Below are 20,446 nucleotides of genomic sequence, written 5' to 3'. Positions count from 1 at the left end.
AGCTTCCATAACCTCTCCAAACAGTGCCACCAGAGAGGGACCAAGTAAGCGTTCAAATGGTTGAGTTTACAGGGACATTTCTCATCCAGACGACCATGGGGCAATCATCTTTAGTTAAATAAAAAGTGAAAACCATTCAAAACATACAGATTGGAATCTCTTCAGAGTGGCACTCTGGTGCAGGCACAGTAGCATATGTTTATAATCCCATTATTTGAGAGGCTGGAGCAAGAAGATCACAAATTTGAGGCTAGCCTGGGCTACAGAGTGAGACCTTACCTAGAAACAAGTCACTAATAACTCCTGACTTCTTAAACAGGTGAAAAATGTGTGTGAGAGCAGAAGCAAGCTCGTCGCTCAATTCTGGAAGACGCACATGGCTGCTAAGCGCTGTCCACACTGCAAGTGAGTGCTGTTCCCTGCTCGAGATGGCTTTGGTTAATCACTCAGCACCGTTATTAAATGTCTCACTGGGGTTTGTTTGTCTGCAAATCCCCCTGTGTGCAGGACGGGACGGTCAGTGGTTCGAAAGGAGCACAACAGTAAGCTAACAATCACGTACCCAGCCATGGTGCACAAGAAGTCTGGCCAGAAGGACGCAGAACTCCCAGGTAAGCAGCGGGATCTCCTAGGAGCTCTAGCCACATTCCCACTTGTGCCTTCAGATGTTTCCAGGCTTCTGCCCTCTCCGGCAGAGCTTGAGGAAGACCCACCCCAGGCCTGTCACCCAGGAAGGCCGTCAGGGCTATGCTGTGAGACAGCGCCCTCTAGGTGCCTATGTTCTCAAATCATCATTTTTGTTTTGGGTGTTTTGAGACAAGATCTTGCTATGCAGCTTAGGCTGACATCAAACTCAGTCCTCCTGCCTTAGTTTCCTTTAGTCCTAGGAGTATGTGGTTGGTTTTTTTTTTTTTTTTTGACAGGGTCTCTTACAGACTGGCCTTAACCTCCTGATCATTCTGAAATTCTGGGATTACAGGCATGCGTCACAACACCCAACCACTGAAAGGTTGTTGAATAAGAACTTTTGATTTTGCCTGGCAAGTGTTTTAAGTATTTCGTTTTGTAGCAAGCATGGATTTATTTTGAATAATATTTAAAAATTGAAAGAACTTAGTAAAACATGAGGACTTGCTGCCAGTTGCTCCTGACTATTCACCTAAGTCTGTAGGCAGAGGGCGCCTTGTCAGCTATGCTCCGTTCATAGAGAAAACACTGGGATGAACAACTTTCCTTTTTAAATGTGTTTTTTGTTCTTTAATTCTGAAATGAGAATGAAATTGCTGTATGTGTTTATTAGGTGCTTTAATTCATTTTTTTAATCTTATAATTTATATGCCAAGTCAGAAAAAAACAGAACCGGAGATGTACAGTTGGTTCTGTTGTGTACCATGCGAGGCTCAGAGAGACTTCTCAGACCAGTTGGCAGCTCACATAGTGGCAAAAGCAGAGCCCACCCAGGGCTGAGGGCACCTCATCCATGCAAGTGCACCTCTTTTTAGCATTCCATGCTTCATCAGGGCTGCCAGCAGACCCTGACCTTGATTCTGCCTGGAGCTGACCTCTTTTTTTCCTGCTTCAGAGAAGCAGCAAACAGCTCCAGTAGTTCGTTGATAAATCCAGACAAGGGAAAACTGAGCGATGCTTCAAGTCAGTTAAGGCCTTCCAGAAAATGCTGACAATTTTGAACCTACAGAAAACTTAAATTACCTTTGTTCCTCATCTGCATGTCAGAAGTCGGCTTCCTAAATGGCAACATCAAATACCGTTTTCTACTTGATCTGGGCAGAGCTAGTAATCAGGGTCTCAGAGGATCTCGCCTAGTCTGAGAAGCCAACCTCACCTACTAGTGTGGTATTTCTTAAATGAGTGTGTTTGAATCTGTGCACATCTTCACACAGGCACGAGTAAGAGTGCTCAGTGGATGAAGTGCTTAGAGCCCAAATCTATGTTCTAGTCCCAGGGCTCATAGTAGACAAAGAGAACGAACTCCCAAAAGTAGTGAGGAAGAAGTCAGCTTCTGTATGTGTGACTTCTGTATGTGTGCACATAGGGCACATACGTTCTCACACTCCCACAATTTACAAAAAAAATTCCCACATTTAATTTTACTTCTGCTTCCCTGACCTTTTCTGGTGAGTCCTGTGTCCATAAAGATAACATTACTTGTTTTCTCCCAGTACTAGGGAGTAAACCCAAGGCCTCGTTCATGGTAGGTGTATATTCTACCAGTAATGTATATTTCAGCCCAATAATGTTCACTTAGAAAACCAAAGAAACGGAGTCAGTCTGAATGTCCACATAGAAGAGTGTGGTTCTGTAAATTAGGGAACCTCCTCAGCAGAGTCGTGCAGCCATAGAAATGATGATTGGAGCTGGGCCTGGTTGCATAGACTAAGCCCAGGGCTTGGGAGGTGGAGACAGGAGGATCGGGACTGCAAGGCTAGCCTGGGCTACTTGAGATTGTCTCAGTAACAAGCAAAAAGGTGGTCAGATGAAAGCGATATTGCAACTGTTCGTGTGTTCAAATGAACAGAGTTTTGATGAAAATAAATCCATAAAATTTTTTTGTTCTCTTGGTTTTTGTCCTGAGGTAATATCTCACTGTAGCCTAAAACTCTTGACCGTTTTGCCTCATCCTCCTAACTCCTAGGGTAATGGGTCTATGCTTCCATGCCTGGCAAAATCTCAATGCCATGTAAAGTATTTCCATGATCCAAAGCACTGGGAAAGACCATTTAAAAGTGAGAATAGTTACGTTAATGATGTGAGCTGGTGGGGTTGCTTCTCGTGCTCCTCCTCTCTGGTTTTATATAGTAGTGTGTTGCATTCAGTACTGCAGAAATCAGAGTGGCTGCAAATCTGGGCTGAAGAGATGCTGCTCTGTAGATCGATGTTTATGGTCGTTTCGAGGATGGAGACAAAAATGAGTGTATCTCATTACAGAAGGAGTACCAGCAGGTCCAGGAATCGATGAGGCTCAGATGGGGAAACGAGGGTACCTGACCCCAAGCAGCGCCCAAGAACATCTTCTGGCCATTTGGAAGAATGAAGGTACTAGAGAAATAGCCTGTCTGCCTGTGGATTTGATTTCCTGGTTCATTTCATTAGCCCATCTTTTTACTACCTAAATTAGTTCTAACTAATGTTGCTCTCACCTGGACTCTATCCACTGGTCTGGGGCAAGCGTCAGGGCACATTGACTTAGAGCCATAAAGGAGCAGGGTAGGTCACACTCTCCACCGAGAACTTGTTGCAGCCCAGTCACTGCTGCACTGATGCATCTTTGGAAGGCATTTCTTATTGTCACTCATCTGCTTCAGTGTCCACTAAAAAAAGGATATTTAGCTGTGCAGGTGGCACATACCTTTAGTCTCAGTACTTGGGAGGTAGAGGCAGGATCTCTGTGAGGTCAAGGCCTGCTCTTTATAGTGAGTTCCAGGAAAGCCAAAAACCCCAAAGAAGATCTTGTAACCATTGTATGGGGATTCCTTTTGTGAATTAAAGAATGAACTTTTGTGTAGTTCGGTTCCCTGCAAAGAGGAAAATCTTCATTCCCTTTTTGAATACATGACGTGGTCTGTGCAGAGTACTCAAGTGCTCAGCCATGTGAGACAGTGTTCTGGGCGCCGACTGTCTCTGCACAGGAAGCGCTCATGGACAACCGTGGTATCACCAGGATTACAAGACTGAAAAAGTACCGAATTAGTGAAGCGCTTTCATGTCTTGTTCATTTTCTCCAAGCAGTTTTAGGTCAGCTTTTGTCTTTGATCCAGTTTGCAGAAGAGCCCACTTGGCATACCCATAAAAAAGATGTTCCATTATTCCTTGTTTTTAAAAGACTAAATTTTATTTGACTTTTTTTAATTTTGATTAATTTTGTCCAGAGTTCAAAATAACAAACACTTAATATACGTGTCATATTCCATGCCTAGGGAGGGCAGCTAAAATTTTCTGTTCCTTCATAGCCATTTCCTTCCTTAAGTACTGTTGTCCCTCAGAGTCCTTACTTGCATACAAGCTGTCATATACCTGGGTAGTTTTGGTTCATTTTTATAAAAAGCATTTTCTTATTCTGCATAGGATACCATATCCTGTTTGTTTTTTCCTTAGTAACGTTTTTATGTTTTTATACATAGGTTTAAATGGTCTTGTTGGTTACTTTATTTCAACACAGGATTCTTCCTGAATTATCTTTTTTCCGGATTGGATGATATTGGCCCAGAGTCCAGTTTCAACCCCAGTATGTTCTTTCTAGATTTCATAGTGGTGCCGCCATCCAGGTAACTCCTTTTAACTTACTTTGCAGGGAAAGGGTGGACTGAGGGATTGAGTAGGGACACGTAGGAGGGCCTAGAAGCTTGCGGGTAGCGGCCTGAACATTCGCTGTTATTTGGTTGTCCTAGACATGGATGGTTGTTTTGAGCAGGCTGAGCTGTGTTGTTTCAGCAAATAGGTTAAGAGGCTGAAGAACATTCACGAAGCCTGTATGTTACCCTGTAGGTATCGTCCCATCAATCGCCTGGGCGACCAGATGTTCACCAATGGCCAAACAGTGAATTTGCAGGCAGTCATGAAGGATGCAGTTTTGGTCCGAAAACTCCTGGCATTGATGGCCCAAGAACAGAAACTGCCCTGTGAGATGACAGAACTCACCATAGACAAGGTCAGAGCTGCCTTGGTGCTGTATAATGTCTCAGGCAAGGACAGGTGTGGTAAGAGCACTTGGTTCGAACCCTCATGTGGACGCAGATGTGCCTGCTACAAAATGCACCCCGGTCGGCAGTGTGACTTGTTGGGGCAAGCACAGGCCTGGTTATAAATAAATCTAGGTACGGTTGGGTGTAGTAGCCAATGATCATGCCGGTGGTTTTAGTCACTTTGATTTCTTGGACTCATCTTCACTTTACAGTATATGTAATTTATGGTGAGGTTTCACACCTTGGCTGTTCTGTACCCCAACTGCTAAGGAAGGTCTGAGTAGTCACCTTCCCTCAGACTCTACAAATGTGTTTTTGGGCCCATTAAGGTCTTTAGCAGTGCAGCCAGGAAGACAATGTAGAATGATAGAATTTTCTAGAATTATACCATCCCCACCGAAAATTCCTTAGCCCTTTCCAGGTTAAGACCTGTATCACAACAGACTATCAACTCTGTAGTGAACATAAAGCCAGTACAGTACTCAGGACACTTGCCAAGGTCACTGTGTCCCTGAACTGTGATCAGGGTGTAAATAGAAATGGCTTTCTCCAGCCTTGGAGAGACTGACCTCTCAGACTCCATGCCAGTTGCCTCAGACAATCCTGCTGTCAGCCAGGACTGTACAAGGTGACACCACTGTCTCCTGGGCACTTAGCTTTGGATGACTTCGTGATCCTTTGTCTGGTTCTGCTGAACTTTACTGCTGAGTCAGAGTGGATGTGCTTTTCACAGATCCTCAGCATAAGACAGAGTTGCCATCTACAGGCCCTGACCGACCATAGGATTATCAAATCCAGTGACTAGGAGTGACGATTTTATCTTCGTGACCCTTAGGAGCAGAGACAAACTCTCATCAGTAGTAACAGGGCTCCGTCTCTAGGGCAAACAAAACAGTACTGTCTTGATCCTTCAGCCAACTTCCCGTGTTCCTCATTGTACTCTCATGGCAGTGATCTCCCAGGACCTACATGTACCTCCCTCGATGATTCCTTTATTCCTTGGTTATGGGAGCAAACCCAGATTATCACTGTGACAGTGTCGTCTTCACCTGCCCTCAGCTTCCCCACACCAATAGTGTTTTCTCTCATGTGAACTACATGGTGAAATTCTATCTTCTAGGCCTTATGTAGCTAGATGGGGCCAGTAGGTGGTGCTCTAAGGACATCTGTATTTCTCTTCCCTGGGTATGTAAGAGGAAGAGACAGGATTAGGGATAGCAATATTTTTACATGATTAGGTAAATATTTAAGCTTGAGGATCAGCCAGTAACTTAGTCTAACCCACTTGGGGACTCACATTATAACTGATGACATACAGTATTATATAGCAAACAGTTTTCTTTTTAAGAAATTTTTCTACCTGCGTTAAAATAATAGTAATACTATTATTGCTGTTATTTGTTGTTTATTACTATTTGGAGAGAGGGTCTCATGCAGCCTGTGCTGGCCTTTAAGTTACCATATAACCAGGGCTGCCCTTAAACTTTTGACCCCTCTGCTGCCACCTTCAGTGCCAGGATTGCTGTGTGCACCATCACAGCCAGTTTCTGTGCTGCTAGAGGTAGAGCCGGGACTTCCTGCAACCTAGGTGAGCACTCCATTGTGAATTTGCTGACTAATGTTTTCCTAAACCTGTAGCATTTCCACATGAAACTCTGTTGTCTGGTAGAACCCCACAGGAAGGACTGCTAAGACTCTTAGTTTGGGTAGAATAGACATTAAGAAGCTTAAGATGGGAACCTATTTAACATTATTAAGATTTATTTAATTTATGAGTACAGTATAGCTATCTCCAGACACACCAGAAGAGGGCATCAGATCCCATTACAGATGAGCAACCATGTAGTTGCTGGAAACTAAACTCAGGACCTCTGGAAGAGCGGTCGGTGCTATTAAGCAAACCACTGAGCCATCTTTCCAGCAAACCCCATCCTCCTTTTAAGTAAATAAGTTTTTCTTCAATCATTCTTATTTTCTTGGATTTATCTTCCCAGGAAAATGACTCTTCAGGTGTTATCGACCGTTCCTTTCTAAGTTTGCTTCCGGGCCAGTCTCTCACAGATAAACTTTACAATATTTGGATTCGCCTTCAGAGCCACGTCAATATTGTGTTTGACAGTGAGATGGATAAATTGATGTTGGAAAAGTACCCTGGCATAAGACAGGTGAGCTGTGATTTGGATTCCCACCACATGTGAGTGAGGGTCGGTAACAAACACTGACACCTGGTCTATATCCCCAGCTCCCATCTGCCTGTTTAGAAGTAAGTGCACATTATACACCCTGACTCAGAAGCAAGAAAACAATAAATGTAACTGAATTATTTAATGTTCTGGCACTTTCTTGCTCTCTGTAGATCCTAGAGAAGAAGGAAGGCTTGTTCCGGAAGCACATGATGGGAAAGCGAGTTGACTACGCAGCCCGCTCAGTCATCTGCCCAGATATGTACATCAACACCAATGAAATCGGGATTCCCATGGTATGTGTTTGGGGAGAGGCCTCATTTATTACTGGTGGCTGGGAGATAGGTGTGCCATAGAGGCCTGGGGACAGAGGTGATGGTAGATCAACGTGGGTCCAGTGGGGTAGCTTCAGCCTCACCTGTGGAAGGAAGAAGAGTGTGTAGGGCAAGAACTTAAGGTACATAATGGTATCCTGGAACTTTTTCCCAAAGCACCAGGGAATTCCCAGCAAGTCATTCCAAGTCCTGTTTCTATATCTTATGCTTGCCAATCTTTATCTAGTCTTTAAACCTTCCTTGTCCAACTGAGTCCATGAGAGGAGAAGCAGACAAGGGGATTTTAGTCCCACTTGGGTATCTGGCAGTGGAAAGGGGAAAACCCTCAGAAGGGCAGCAAGTTTGTATCGTGTGTCTTTTCTCCTTTCCAGGGGTGAGTGGCTCGCCTGGTCACCCATTAGTGCTCTTTGGCAAGCCAGCTTCCTTTTCTCACTTCCCCACCAGTTAAAGCCTCGGCGCTCATTAGCAGCTCTCTCTAGCCAACTTCCTCCTTAATGGGCCTCGAGGTCAATAATGTGCAGATGGTTTAATTCCCTTTGTGCGGAATTTCATTTCCTTACACGCCACCCTGCCTCTCTTGGGGGAGCTGGTAATAAGCAGAGCTAAAGTGTTCTGAGTCTTGGGCACAGTTTGGCTTCCTGGGTAAGAGCCTAATGTATCAGGAACAGGCAGAGAAGGCTCTACCCTGTGTTTATTCCCAGGAACCAGAAGTCTTTGCATCCAAAAGCTGAACTATATACCAAGGAAAGCCAGCATATTCTTAAGTGTGAATCGTTGGGAGGAAAGGCCCAGTAGGCAGAATGGAGAAGCCATCCTGGCTCTGACCTCAGTGTCTGGAGTACCCCCAGCTTTGGCAGGGAGCTTCAGGGAGGTCTTGCCTTGTACCTCCATAGCATTCTGCTCTTTTCTTTTTAAAGAAAAAAAGACTGACCTCCACTTTACCCCACATTCTCAGAGCCATGTAGGCCTGGGGTTATTACAGGGTGACTAGGAAAAACAGTGGGTAAAACTGCTCTCCTCTCCTCCCCCACAGTGCAGCAGAGGTGTTATGGGAACAAGAAGGTGAGATCAAATGAGACTGAGCTAAAGCCTGGCAGGGAGCCACACACCAAGCACTGCCTCCTAAAGCTGTGGGCCAAGTGATGGGCAAGCAGTAAGCAAGTCCATTAGCTTGAAGTGCAGGGGGCGGGGCGTGGCAGGGCTCTACACTGCTCCCACAGAGAGCCGGGACTTTAACTGGGCTTTGGAGTCTGTGTGTGTGTTGAAGAATCAAATAAGTAAACACCAGTGACTCAGAAATGCACTTTACTGTGGAGAACTCACTTCTTTTAGAGCGGGTTTCAGACCTAGCATTGACAGAATACTTCATGTTCTCAGAATTGCAAATCCATTTCCTCTCAAGTGCCACTCTGATGCCATGCCTGGGCTCAGTGGAAGTACCTGGGCAGTTAGTGGTACCTGCTGGGATGTGGAGGGGTGTGGTGGCTTTCAAGCAAGTGTCCCATACTTCTCCTTTGTCAACACTGACTTTATTGGCAGACAGGAAAGGGTGAAGAAAACTAATCAGTAAATTGCCTAGTCTGTTTCCTTAAGAGAGCAAGTGTAGCAAAATAGTCCAGCCAAGGAGACATGCTGCTCTGCCTGCAGAAAGGCCTTGGCTAAGCAAGACAGCTCCCCACAATTTGGGAAGAAATCGGGCAGCTTATCTTGTTAGCTTTTGTAGTCCTGGAACCTTTGCCCATTCTGAATTTTAACATGCAATCCTTGTTTCTAGGTATTTGCCACAAAACTGACTTACCCTCAGCCGGTTACCCCCTGGAACGTGCAGGAACTGAGACAGGCGGTCATCAACGGACCCAATGTGCACCCAGGGGCCTCCATGGTCATCAATGAAGATGGCAGCCGCACAGCCCTGAGCGCAGTGGATGCTACGCAGCGGGAAGCTGTGGCCAAACAGCTTCTGACACCTGCCACAGGGGGTCCTAAGCCTCAGGGGACAAAAGTTGTAAGTAAAAGGAGGGTTTGTTCATGACTTCCTAGTTCCTGTCTGTTTCCTTCGTGCTGCCTCTGAGCAGGGCTAATCAAAGTATGGTACTCAGATCAGTCGCAGCTTCACTGGAATTAAGGAGAGAAATGATTGACCGGTGTCCTCGCCCCTTATACTGAATTAGCATAGTGTCTCTGAGACTGGCTAACTGTAATATTGTAGTATTCAACAAAACTTCCCACCTGCCTACAGGAACTTTGGAGACACCCTTGGCTTGCCATGGTGACCGCTGGTTCCCATTGGTTTTTCAGGGCTAACAATAGGCCAGTCTCTTGCCTTAATTTTGAAGCCCCCTCAGTAGAGCAGAGTTAAATTCTGCTCTATGCTGATTTGCTTTGGTGACCGGCACACAATTCAAACAGTTCAAGGCACCAATTTTCTTCTTTGTTAGGTTAGTACATTGTCAGGTTTTTTGCTAGGAGCTATTTGAGAGATTCAAGAAGCCACGAGGTATGTTTGCTTAACTTTGATAGGTCCAGGCAAATGTAAAATAATCTTTCTGTTCACTCAGAGAGTTGCAAGGAGGAGAAATGTTTCAAGAGGAATTTGCAGTGAGGGGTCAGTAGTACTGAGTATTGAGTGCTTTGTGCTCCAGCTTTGCAAGGACATGACCCTGACAGGGATTGCCAATGAATGAATATGATCTGTGAACCCAGAAGGGAGTCCTCAAGGGCTGCAGGGGAATTACAGATAAGTACAGTCGTGTTGCAGAGGGAGCACCAGGGACATTTCCTGATATAGGTAAGCATGGGAGAGAAGAGGGGTGTTAAGGAAAGAGACACAATATTTAGCCCTTCTAAATTTGAGTTGACAGCAGACAAAATAACCCATCTCCTGTAAAAACAAGAAGTGTGAGGCTTAGATGGATCGGTCATAGAATTAAGAAAAAGCTATCAGAACATTAATCTCATAAAGAGTCCAATAAGAGAGATGAGGTCCTCTAGGAGTACAAAACATGGGAGCAGTTGGGAAGTTAGGGAGCGATGGCCCGCTTGCTGGTTTTGTGTCTACACTTGATTCTTGTCTGTAGTTAGGGCGTTCTTTAGTCGGAGGAGGCAGATTTCAGAGCCTTTAACTAAGGAAACAGGCAGTAAGTAGCTAGGGCATTTGAAACGTAAATCAGAAATGATCTGACGCCAGTGGGGCATAGCAATAAGTCAGAGGCTTATTGGGATGCTTTCTTCATGTGGCCTGATTACTTCTGTGGACTCAGGTGGGGATGGACAAAAGTTGGGGCAGGAGTGCCACTGGGGGAGAGTGCCCAGCGTCAGTGTGCTAGGCAGTTCACATGAAGCCAGTGACAGCTTTCCTGAGTAGTGGTGAGGGTAAGTGAGCCTGGCTCAGTTCTTATCTCCCAACTCAAAATGGGCTCAAATCCTTAGCAAGCTCATGAGGCCACCTGCTGTTTCTCCGAGCTGGCCCACCTCTCAGCCCATCACCTGAGCAGCTAACCTGAAAGACCCCCGCAGAGGGGAGACCCTCAGTCAAGTCTCAGGATAACACGACCCCCCAAGAACTCACAAGAGACCGTCCTTGCTGCAATTACACGAGGTTTTTTAATGGACCAGTGCACTGGGATCGAGACTCATACGCAGGAGTAGAGGAGTCTGACCACGAATGGCTGGGAGAAAGGGGTTTTAAAGGAAGAAAACCACAATGGGGGGAGGGGGGGTACGTCATTGGAGAATACCAAAAATACCAGTGAAGAATCTTGAGGGGGAACATCCGGTTTCTCAAGATTGTTTATGATGTGTTATTTAACTTCTATGTTTTTATGGTCAGTCAGTTCCTGAAGCTGAGTCACTGAACCGGCTATCCTACATTTTTGGCTCTACTCTACCTGCTAGGGGTCTTCTGCTTTACCTGTTAGGGGTCAGGATTTATCCTGGTCTTTCAGACCCATCTCTCAGCCCATCTGTGTGGCTGGGTCCATCTCCTTTTGGGGTTTGCACATGCTGTTTCTCTGCCCCCCCCCCCTCAGACTCTGTAGCTGAATCCTGATGGTTCTTTAAGTCTCAGTCCAGCCCTCTTTTCCCTAGGGTCAAAGTAACTATTTCAGCCTTAATTGGTCTTACAGGCTCTTGTGACTACTCAGCTCTTACTATATAGTGGGAAAGCAAGTGTAAACAAGTAGATATGCATCCAAAAATATTTTAAAAGACGGGATTTTACCACTCCCGAAAATCGTGTTAGATACCTGGTGTGTTCCCCAGCACACATAGTGCACCCTCCCTCTTCCCTATCCCTGCTTCTTGCTCTGACAACATCGTGTGTGTGTCCCAGAGTATGCGCCCATCTCTGAGTTCCCTATTGTGCAAAGACAGGAAGCACAAGTGGTCCTTCCATCAGGTCCTGGAACTCAGGATGGCAACTTTGATGTCAATAATGTGTGTACGTATAGGATACTTCGATTTAGGTATGCATGCTCTTCTAATTTATTATTTTTTAATAGAGGGGCTGGGAGAGGTGAATAGGGAGGAAACTAAAGATTAACTTACAGGTTAGGTCCAGTGGGGGAGGATTGGCAGAAAGGTCATTTTCTCTGTGACAGGGATGACCTCTTTGCCCTTTCCCCTGGGCCTCAACAAAAAGGAAGTGGTCAGGATAGCCTAGGCTTGTTTCTCTGCCTGGCTGCCTGAGCAGCCTCTGGCCCCATGCCTGCCCCTGCAAATTCTAACCCGGGCACTGGGGCACACTAATTTTCACCAGAGTATTTATTTAGTGACAAGAGAAAGGAAAGGCCTTGGGTTTGGGTTGGCAAGGGGAGTGCCCTGCACTCCCAGATTTCTGTTTGGATTGGCGAGTGCCTGGCAGACTGGCCTACATCTCTCTCCAGCTGCAGTGAATTCACTAGACTCAGATTCTAGGCCCAGCCTGGGCTTTTGGACCTGGACCACAGATCTGACCAACTTTTCCCATGAGACACTAAGGAAAGAAAACCTCAGGCTGTGTGACTGAGCAGCCAGTGCCTTGGGCAAATGCTCATGGGACTCCTCAGAGTTCAGGTCTCCTTGGAAACACATGGAAGACCGCCTATGGGGGTAGGAAGGTTGGAATTCCTCAGGAAGCAAAAATACCCTCTACTCTTAGGGCTGCTAACCTGTTCCAGCTGAGAGAACTTTGAGAACTGGCAAGGACTGTGGGGGAGGGGAAATCTTCACAGCCTGAAGCCCCGCTGACTGGCTTACCTTAGCCAGCTTCCCGGTGTGCCCTCTTGGGAGAGCCACCGAAGGACACAATGCCTGTTTCCTCCCGCCCCTTAACTGCTGCCACCCAGGGGACCTGAGGTGATGATTGCCAAGGGTCCATATCCTCTGGTTTGCTTTCTTATTGCATTTATTTACTGGGAAGAAATCAAGGAATACATATGCCAAGGCATGCATGTGGAATCAGAAGGCAACCTTCTCCTTCCATCATGTGATTCTCACTCTCTGTCATGTGGGTCCCAGGGATTGAAGTCGGGCATCAGGCTCGGAAGAAAGTTCCTTTACCCGCTGAGTCATCTCTGGCAGGCAGAGACAGGAGGATCATAAGTTTGAGACCAACTTTGACAACACAGCAAGACAGTGTTTGCAGAAATATTTATGCAGTAGTAATATGCATTCTGCTGTGAGCCATACTAAGACCTGGGGTGGCTAAGGTGCTACAGTGTGCCTCAACACCTTCAAGTCCATGCCCAGAGACCTAGCAATGACGACCCACACACCCTTTCCTTCGTGCAGATGCCCTAGATGACAGTCAAGTTGATTTCCTTTCATCCTGTCTCCTTACTGGGATTTTGGTTTTGTTAGTTCTTTTAGCATTACACCAGACTAGCATTGATCTAATTTAACCTCTGTGATCCCTGTAGCATTATGTAGTGTGTATACACTGGAATTTACTGCCGTGTTTGTGGGACAGTGAGAATATTTCTGCTTTTTTGCCATTGTAAGCCAGGCTGTATAAACATATATTCTTTTTTCTTGGTGCTTTTTTTCCTTCTGGAAGACTGGGAGGAAATGTTTTAAATGTCACAGGGATATCTTCAGGTTGTTTTCCCCAAGATTATGGCAGTTTTTAGTTGTTAAACTTGTTTTAAAGTTTTGAAGTACGGTATGTTTTCAAGAGTCACTGAACTGAGATTCAAAAGCCACTCGTCTTCCAGTGCTGGCTGAGCAGGAAAAGCTGGGCTAATTCTAAGCAGTGGAATTCCTGTATGAGCTTGGGGGGATTCGAGAAGCCTGCCAAGTTCTTTCAAATCCATGGAAGCATGCAGTCTTGGAACTTTATCTGTTTCTTCGTTAACTCAGACAGGAGCCCAGGGCCCTGGAAGGCTTCGTCTTCTGAAGGTAGTGTTTACCAGGCAGGCTCTGTGGTCAGCCATGTTTGCTCCTTATGTCTCGGCACCTAACGGCAGGGATTGGAGCTGTGAAAGGCCAAGAACAGAGGGCTAGCAAGTAGTTCTCAGAGTTTCTAGAGCTTTTTTCTAGATTACTTGGTTAACTAGAGCATGAGGCATGCAGATCTTACCCAGCTGAAGTGTGGCAAACCCTTGAAAGGATCAGTTCCCACTGGTACTAACCTGCCCTTTGTTCTGCCCCAGGTGTGCCGGCATGTCAAGAACGGGGACATTCTCCTCCTGAACCGACAACCCACCTTGCACAGACCCTCCATCCAGGCCCACCGTGCTCACATTCTGCCTGAAGAAAAAGTCCTGCGCCTTCACTATGCCAACTGCAAGGCCTACAATGCTGACTTTGACGGAGACGAGATGAACGCCCACTTCCCCCAGAGTGAGTTGGGCCGAGCTGAAGCCTATGTCCTGGCCTGCACTGATCAGCAGTATCTTGTTCCCAAGGTAAGTCGGACTTGTGAGACCATGCCGCAGTCATCACCTGCATGACGTGGCCTGCAGAGCTGGACCTTGGCTTGGCTGGGCAGCTCCGGGACAGAAGTGTGTGGAACAGGAGGTCCTACGTTTTTCAGCTCTTAGCGTCTGAAATCAGAGAAGCATTTTTGTCTTGTGGTGACTTAAAACATTAGGAGAAAACCTGGGGCAGCCATCCTTAAGAGCCAAGTTTGGTAGTTGAATGATAGTTCCAAACTCTAACTTGCTGGTCTAGCAAGATTTAGCATCATTTAAAACCCACAGAAGACTATGAGGATCCTAAGTTTGGGAGTTTTTTCATTTGGTTGATTACTTTTATTTTTATATTTTTTACTTTTATATTGAGATTTAATTACATTCTGTCTTACCTCCTCAGATTTATGGCTTTTTATTTATTGTAACACACACTTGCACACGCGCACACACACACACACACACAGAGGTGTATCAGTTGTGGTTTTCTTTGACGAGGGGTGAAAAGGTATATAGATAAGTATTTAGAATACAGTTCAGAATTAGCTAATTTAGTAAAGCGTCCGTAGTAGTCTTTGCTGTGAGCACAGCACTCCCAGGTAGTTAGCTCGGTGTCTCGTACCAGACGTGCTCTCCCTCCTCTTGAGTGGGCTGTGAGGTACTGCTAAGGCATGAGTGCCACTACTGCACCCTCACAGGTACCCTGTTCTGAGGTCATTGCTGTTCCTCGTAAGCATCAAAGCTGAGTAGGCTGTTGGCTGTTTCCTTCCCTTGGCAGCTTGCAGAACACTGAGCATTAGTCCTCAGGGAGGAGGCTTCCGGGTCAAATCTAGTTTAGATCCTCTGAGCCTATGACTGAAGTACAGGATGTCTCGGCAATAGGGAGTTGAGTTCAGCCTTTGGGAGACAGTCGGGGCAGCATCCATAGTTTATACTTGAGGGACGCTCTCTTGGACTCCCATGACAACTCAAAAGAGTTTTTCATGCCTGCTTTTTGCTAAATAATCTATGGCATATGGGGGGAGCATTGTCAGCCCAAGTAGGGTAACTTTATTTAAGGTATATGTGTGTATGCACACATGCAGACTTAAATGAATCATTAATTTTAGGTAAATAGTGTGATTCCTTTTGGCTTTTTCGGGTATCCTTTCTTTTTCTTGCTATATTGGCCTCATTTCCCCATCTCCAAGCCTGAATTTTAAGAGGCAGCTTAATCCTGGGTCCAGATGAGATTCCCCTTATATCTCATGAAGATGTCTCTTTGAAATCCTCCTTTTTTCTCCAGGGTTGACATGTTTACTGATATTTCAGGAGACTGAGTTAGTGGGTGCTTATGGAAGGAACAGAGCAAAGAGAACCAGACTGAGTATAATTCTTCCCACCTGCTCAAATGGCTGAGGCCTTTTCAGACTGTACAGTTTCTTGGCAGTGATATATAGAATTGAAATACATACATGCATGCATACATACATACATACATACATACATACATACATACGTGCATACACTGGGCCCCAAGCATCCCCTCAGCAGTTTGCAAACATTGTCATACACAGTCTTCACAATGGCCTTAGAAACAGGTGCCATTTACAGGTGAAGAAACACCAAGAAAGTAAATTGTCAGCCAGTGATGAGGCCAAGACTCAGGCCTCTGAGTCCTTAGCCACACTTGAGCCTAGGTGGGGCTTGTTGTAGAACATGACATGGTGTCAGCAGTTAAGATTCTGGTCAGGTTTATTTCATCTTAAATGCCAAAAGGCGAATCCAGCGTCTTTGGTGACAGAGTGATGAGAATGAGCTGCCGGGTGCTTTGGCCAACCAGAAAGGGACTTTTGGGGACTTTTCTTACTTTTCTCTCTATTGATCATTTTCCTCCTTGGGCTGGGTCTCCATAGACAGGGAGTTTGCTCGTTTCTCCTTTGCTTTGCGGTACACTTTGTCTATACAGCCAGGTTAAGCACCTTTCCCTGTGGCCATACTATGTACTAATTAAAATCTGAGATGAATAGAACTTTAACCTTTTTTTTTCTTTCTTTCTTTTTTTTTTTTTTTTAAGGAAACTGAGTTTTTCATTTATTTCTTTGAACAATGTGCTCCTTTTGTTTCCTGTGCTCATTGAGAGCCAAATTTTGTAGAAAGTTCTTGATGAAACTTAAGATGTAGTTTCCTGACTTCTACATAGCTAGAAAATCCAAAACATAAAACACACTGTTCTTTGAGCATTCTGACCAGAGATACTGATTTTAATATCATCTTGCTAGGATGTTAAACAGCAGAACTCTGTAGTTTTCATTCAGAATTGTTCTTTCCAACCCTAAATGGCTTTTTTAGGAAATTCAGAATTATAAGTAGACCCTTAGTAATTGCATTAATCAGCATTTCTCCCTAGAATCCATGATAAAGTGCAAAAAACAAAAAAAAAAAAAAAAAAAGAAAGAAAAAGAGTTTAGCTTTTTAAGGAATTTTCTAGTCCTGGAAAAACTTTGGCTAGAAGGAGGTAAGACACCAGGTGTGTCACATGTGGAATGGCAGCCCTTGAAGGTGAAAATTCTCTATTATCTGCTCCAGACACTGGACTAGATCACATGCCGAATCCTGGTTTGGGTTTCTCCAAGAAAAACAAGATCATTTTTGGGATAAGATGTGGAAGATTTTTTTGTTTTTATATTAGGTTAACTTTTTATTTAATTTTTTTCATACAATATTTTTTTCAGCATGTTCTTTCTCTCAAATAACACAAAAACAGGAACAAAAATCAAAACTAATGACACAGATACACAAAAATAAAACAAGCACACACATACACACAAACATGGAGTCTGTATTGTATGACCAGCATCTCCTAGACATGGGGCCTGCCCTGGAGTGTGTTTGCTTTTTGAGCTCTATTCTCGATTTAATCTTAGATTCCAGTAAACATGGAAAGTTTTAAGAAACTACTTACAAAACCTCCCTGAGTGTAGCTATTTTTACTTTGATTTACCTGTGTTGCCATGAACACAGACCTGACAGATTAGGTCTGGAAGACTGGGGATTACAAAGACTGAAAATGTCAAATGAAATTTAATGTGGACACTGAACCTGGAGTTTTTATAAAAGCCCATGCTTTGGCCTTAGGTGGGTAATAGCTTTATTCGAACTCACCCTGAACCACATGCTGTATTCTGAAAGCACACTAGTAAAGGACATTTTTTCCCAATATAGTCAAACACAACAGGCCCTTCCCTGGCCCTATAAGACCCCTGAGTCCTTAAATTCTTCCTCCTGCCTGAGCACATCATCACTAAGGCATCATCTGCAGTGTTCTCAGGTGCAGTGTGAGCCCCTCTGAAGTCTGCACTGCTGCTCAGGTGCAGTGTGAGCCCCTCCGCAGTCTGCACTGCTGCTCAGGTGCAGTGTGAGCCCCTCTGAAGTCTGCACTGTACATCCTGCCTTTCTCTCCCACGACATTTAAAACATGTGGTCCTATGTTCATCTCAGCATTTGTTTCCTTGTTGGCTTCTGAGCAGGCTAATGATCTGCCTAATGCCCAGGCACACAGTAGGCTCTCAGTAAATATTTGTTAGATGGATGACTAATTTATAGAAGTACAAGGCCAGAAATGTGTGAAAAATATAAAAGCATAAAACCAAACTACAAAACCAAGAACACAACTGACAACAGCCAGACCAAACGTAGGCATAAATGCCAAAAATCTGCTGAGTAACTAGAACCAGATGTGATTAAATAAGGAAGGCCTGTGGAACTGGATGAGTTTGAAACATTTGTCTTAAGACAGCAGGCAGCTGGCAAAGGATGAATCCAGAAGTAAGTCCTGGTCATGTGAGTTGTGAGGCGGTCTGTTTCTCAGTGATGGTACGGAGCGGAGAGTCTGGGCTTTATGCGAAAGCTCTTGGTAGAGCGGCCTCCAGGTAGATGGCTGGAAATGAAAGAGTTTGACTTTCAGTTTGTCTTTATTCTTTGTCTTTTTGATTTGCAGGATGGCCAGCCATTGGCAGGGTTGATTCAAGATCACATGGTGTCAGGTGCCAACATGACCATTCGGGGATGCTTTTTCACCCGGGAACAGTACATGGAATTGGTGTACCGAGGGCTCACAGACAAAGTGGGACGTGTGAAGCTCTTTCCTCCTGCCATCCTGAAGCCCTACCCGCTGTGGACAGGAAAGCAGGTAGCTGGGGGAATAGCAGCCAGTGTATGTTTTAAAAGGAAATGAATCATTTATATAACAGTTTCAATTCCAAGAGCTCCTAGAGCAGAGACAAAAATCTCTAATCATGAAGTAATGTGACTTTTCCTTTGGGTGCAGCCGCAAGGCTGGGTAATCTTAGGGTGAATCTACTAAGAACAGGTCGCATGGCTTCTTTTTATGGGCTCTAACATAACTTGGTGTCTAACTTGATTCAAATACAAATGGCAGTGGTGTTACATCTCTGGTGATAAGGTTTATTGGGAAATACCAAGGGTATTGCTGAGTTTGGTTTTTTTTTTTTTAAAGTGCTTAAATCCAACTTTCTCTCTTTAGATGAGAATGCTGAGACTTAATATTAAATTTTATACATTCAAGGTTATTAGACACAGAACTGGAATTCAAATCCAGGATTTTTTTTAAAGATTTATTTATTTATTATATATAAATACACTGTAGCTGTCTTCAGTCACACCAGAAGAGGGCATCAGATCTCATTGCAGATGGTTGTGAGCCACCATGTGGTTGCTGGGATTTGAACTCAGGACCTCTGGAAGAGCAGTCAGTGCTCTTAACCACTGAGCCACCTCTCCAGCCGAGAACCTGTACTCTCTGCCTGTTTGCCCCAACCCTGCTCCCTCTGTGGAAGTGTACTTGGCAGCTCTTCCAACACCGGTTCATTGTCCTCTGGCACACCTGCCTCCCTCTGTAGAACACCTGCTTGAGAAAGGGCCTCTCCTGGCCGTCTATCAGCAACTGTTTGCTGAGTGATAACCCTTCTGATTGACTCTGGATAGACACCCTGACCTTTCAGTACTAGAAGTAATTCTGGTTACATCAATTTCCTTGTGGCATTTAGCTCTGGAGGAGCTGATTGGCATCAGGTTCTGGGCTTATCAGCCCGCCTTATCAGTGTGACACCTGTTCCTTAAGGCATTTCCTTTGTTCAGCTTGTAGACCTAGAAGGTATTTATAATAAACAGCACTCTGAGGAGTTAAGTCAGCAAACTTTTGTCCACATATTTGTTTTCCCAGGATTCGTGTTATAATCCTCACTCTGCCCACCACGCCCCTCAGATAGTATTGCAGAATGAGGCCTTTGGGAAATGTGTAGGTCATGGGAGCAGAATGAATGGGATTAGTGCCCTTGTCAGTCTTCTAAGCACTCCATCCACAAAGAAAGTCAAGACAGTAAAAACAGTAAGAAGTCTTCACTTCTGAGCTTGAAGGCATGGCTCCCCAGACTCTGAGTCTACCCCCATTTTGTCCTTTCTGCTCCCATGACTATAAGAAATACATTCCGATTCATGTTCTGTGCAGTTCAGCGGATTTGGGTGTAGAATTCAGATACTTTCCTTCTCGTTCAGGCTAAGTCTTTCCACTCACTCTTCCTGGCCCTTGCCCTACACACATGATTATGATCCTGTCACCGACTGCCCTTCCATGCCCATCTTACTGAAAGAGCCGTGACCTCTTGTGCTCTGCTCTTACTTGTCCTTGATCTCTGTCCTCCAAAGCAGGATCCCCAAGGGATCAAGGCTCCAAGGAGCATTAATCTCTCCTCAGTGCCTGCCTCACATAAACACAGGGCAGATAATTGCCAGTGAATGGCTGCATCTTGTCTGCAGGCTGTGAACAAACAGTGCTGGGTCAGAATGTGCCTCTCGGTTGCATGACTGGTTCCAGGCACCCCATCCCTGATGCCTTTCTGCGTCTGTCAGATGCTTAGGCCTCCTGTGGGGAGCTCCTTAGTCTTCATGTCCTTGCCTTGAGAATACAAGCTCTTGTGCAGGGAGGAGGTCAAGCTCAGCAGTGATTGCCCCCTACCTGAGGATGACCGAGGTGTGTATCTCAGCTTCTGTCCTGGCAGGGGGGTGTCTTAAGAGCCTCACCATCTCTCTCAGCTAGGTCTTCATTTTTGGTACGTTACCACATTCTCTGATGTTTGCTTTGACCCCAATTTATACTTTTTCCTTTGACCTATTCAGAATTTAATGCAAGTCTTAGGAATAAAGATCCTATGAAGAGTAAAAGTAACTTTTTGCCTAATGTAATTGTCATCTCAGAGGCCTGCTGCCTCCACCTGCTAACCTAGACCTAGTCCTCCAAGCTGACTGACTCAGTACCGCCCCCTCGACTCTCCCATATCCCC

At 45.1% G+C, this 20,446-nt stretch overlaps 1 protein-coding gene across 1 annotated transcript in view; it reads left to right on the top strand.

Moving 5' to 3' along the window:
* The window catches only part of POLR1A (RNA polymerase I subunit A), a 55,688-nt gene that overhangs the window by 10,765 nt on the left and 24,477 nt on the right, over nucleotides 1–20,446 (top strand). The window contains exons 5-14 of the mRNA XM_080932176.1: nucleotides 320–405; nucleotides 508–611; nucleotides 2,947–3,054; nucleotides 4,178–4,283; nucleotides 4,504–4,666; nucleotides 6,695–6,865; nucleotides 7,057–7,179; nucleotides 8,993–9,223; nucleotides 13,848–14,102; nucleotides 18,085–18,276. Of these exons, the coding sequence (XP_080788302.1) occupies nucleotides 320–405; nucleotides 508–611; nucleotides 2,947–3,054; nucleotides 4,178–4,283; nucleotides 4,504–4,666; nucleotides 6,695–6,865; nucleotides 7,057–7,179; nucleotides 8,993–9,223; nucleotides 13,848–14,102; nucleotides 18,085–18,276 (1,539 nt within the window). The remainder of the gene's footprint in view (nucleotides 1–319; nucleotides 406–507; nucleotides 612–2,946; nucleotides 3,055–4,177; nucleotides 4,284–4,503; nucleotides 4,667–6,694; nucleotides 6,866–7,056; nucleotides 7,180–8,992; nucleotides 9,224–13,847; nucleotides 14,103–18,084; nucleotides 18,277–20,446) is intronic.

This window comes from Micromys minutus, assembly GCF_963924665.1.
Source record: "Micromys minutus genome assembly, chromosome: 18".
In the NCBI taxonomy this organism is placed as follows: domain Eukaryota; kingdom Metazoa; phylum Chordata; class Mammalia; order Rodentia; family Muridae; genus Micromys; species Micromys minutus.
Note: the sequence above shows the minus strand (reverse complement) of the source record. Positions and strands in the feature narration are given on the sequence as shown.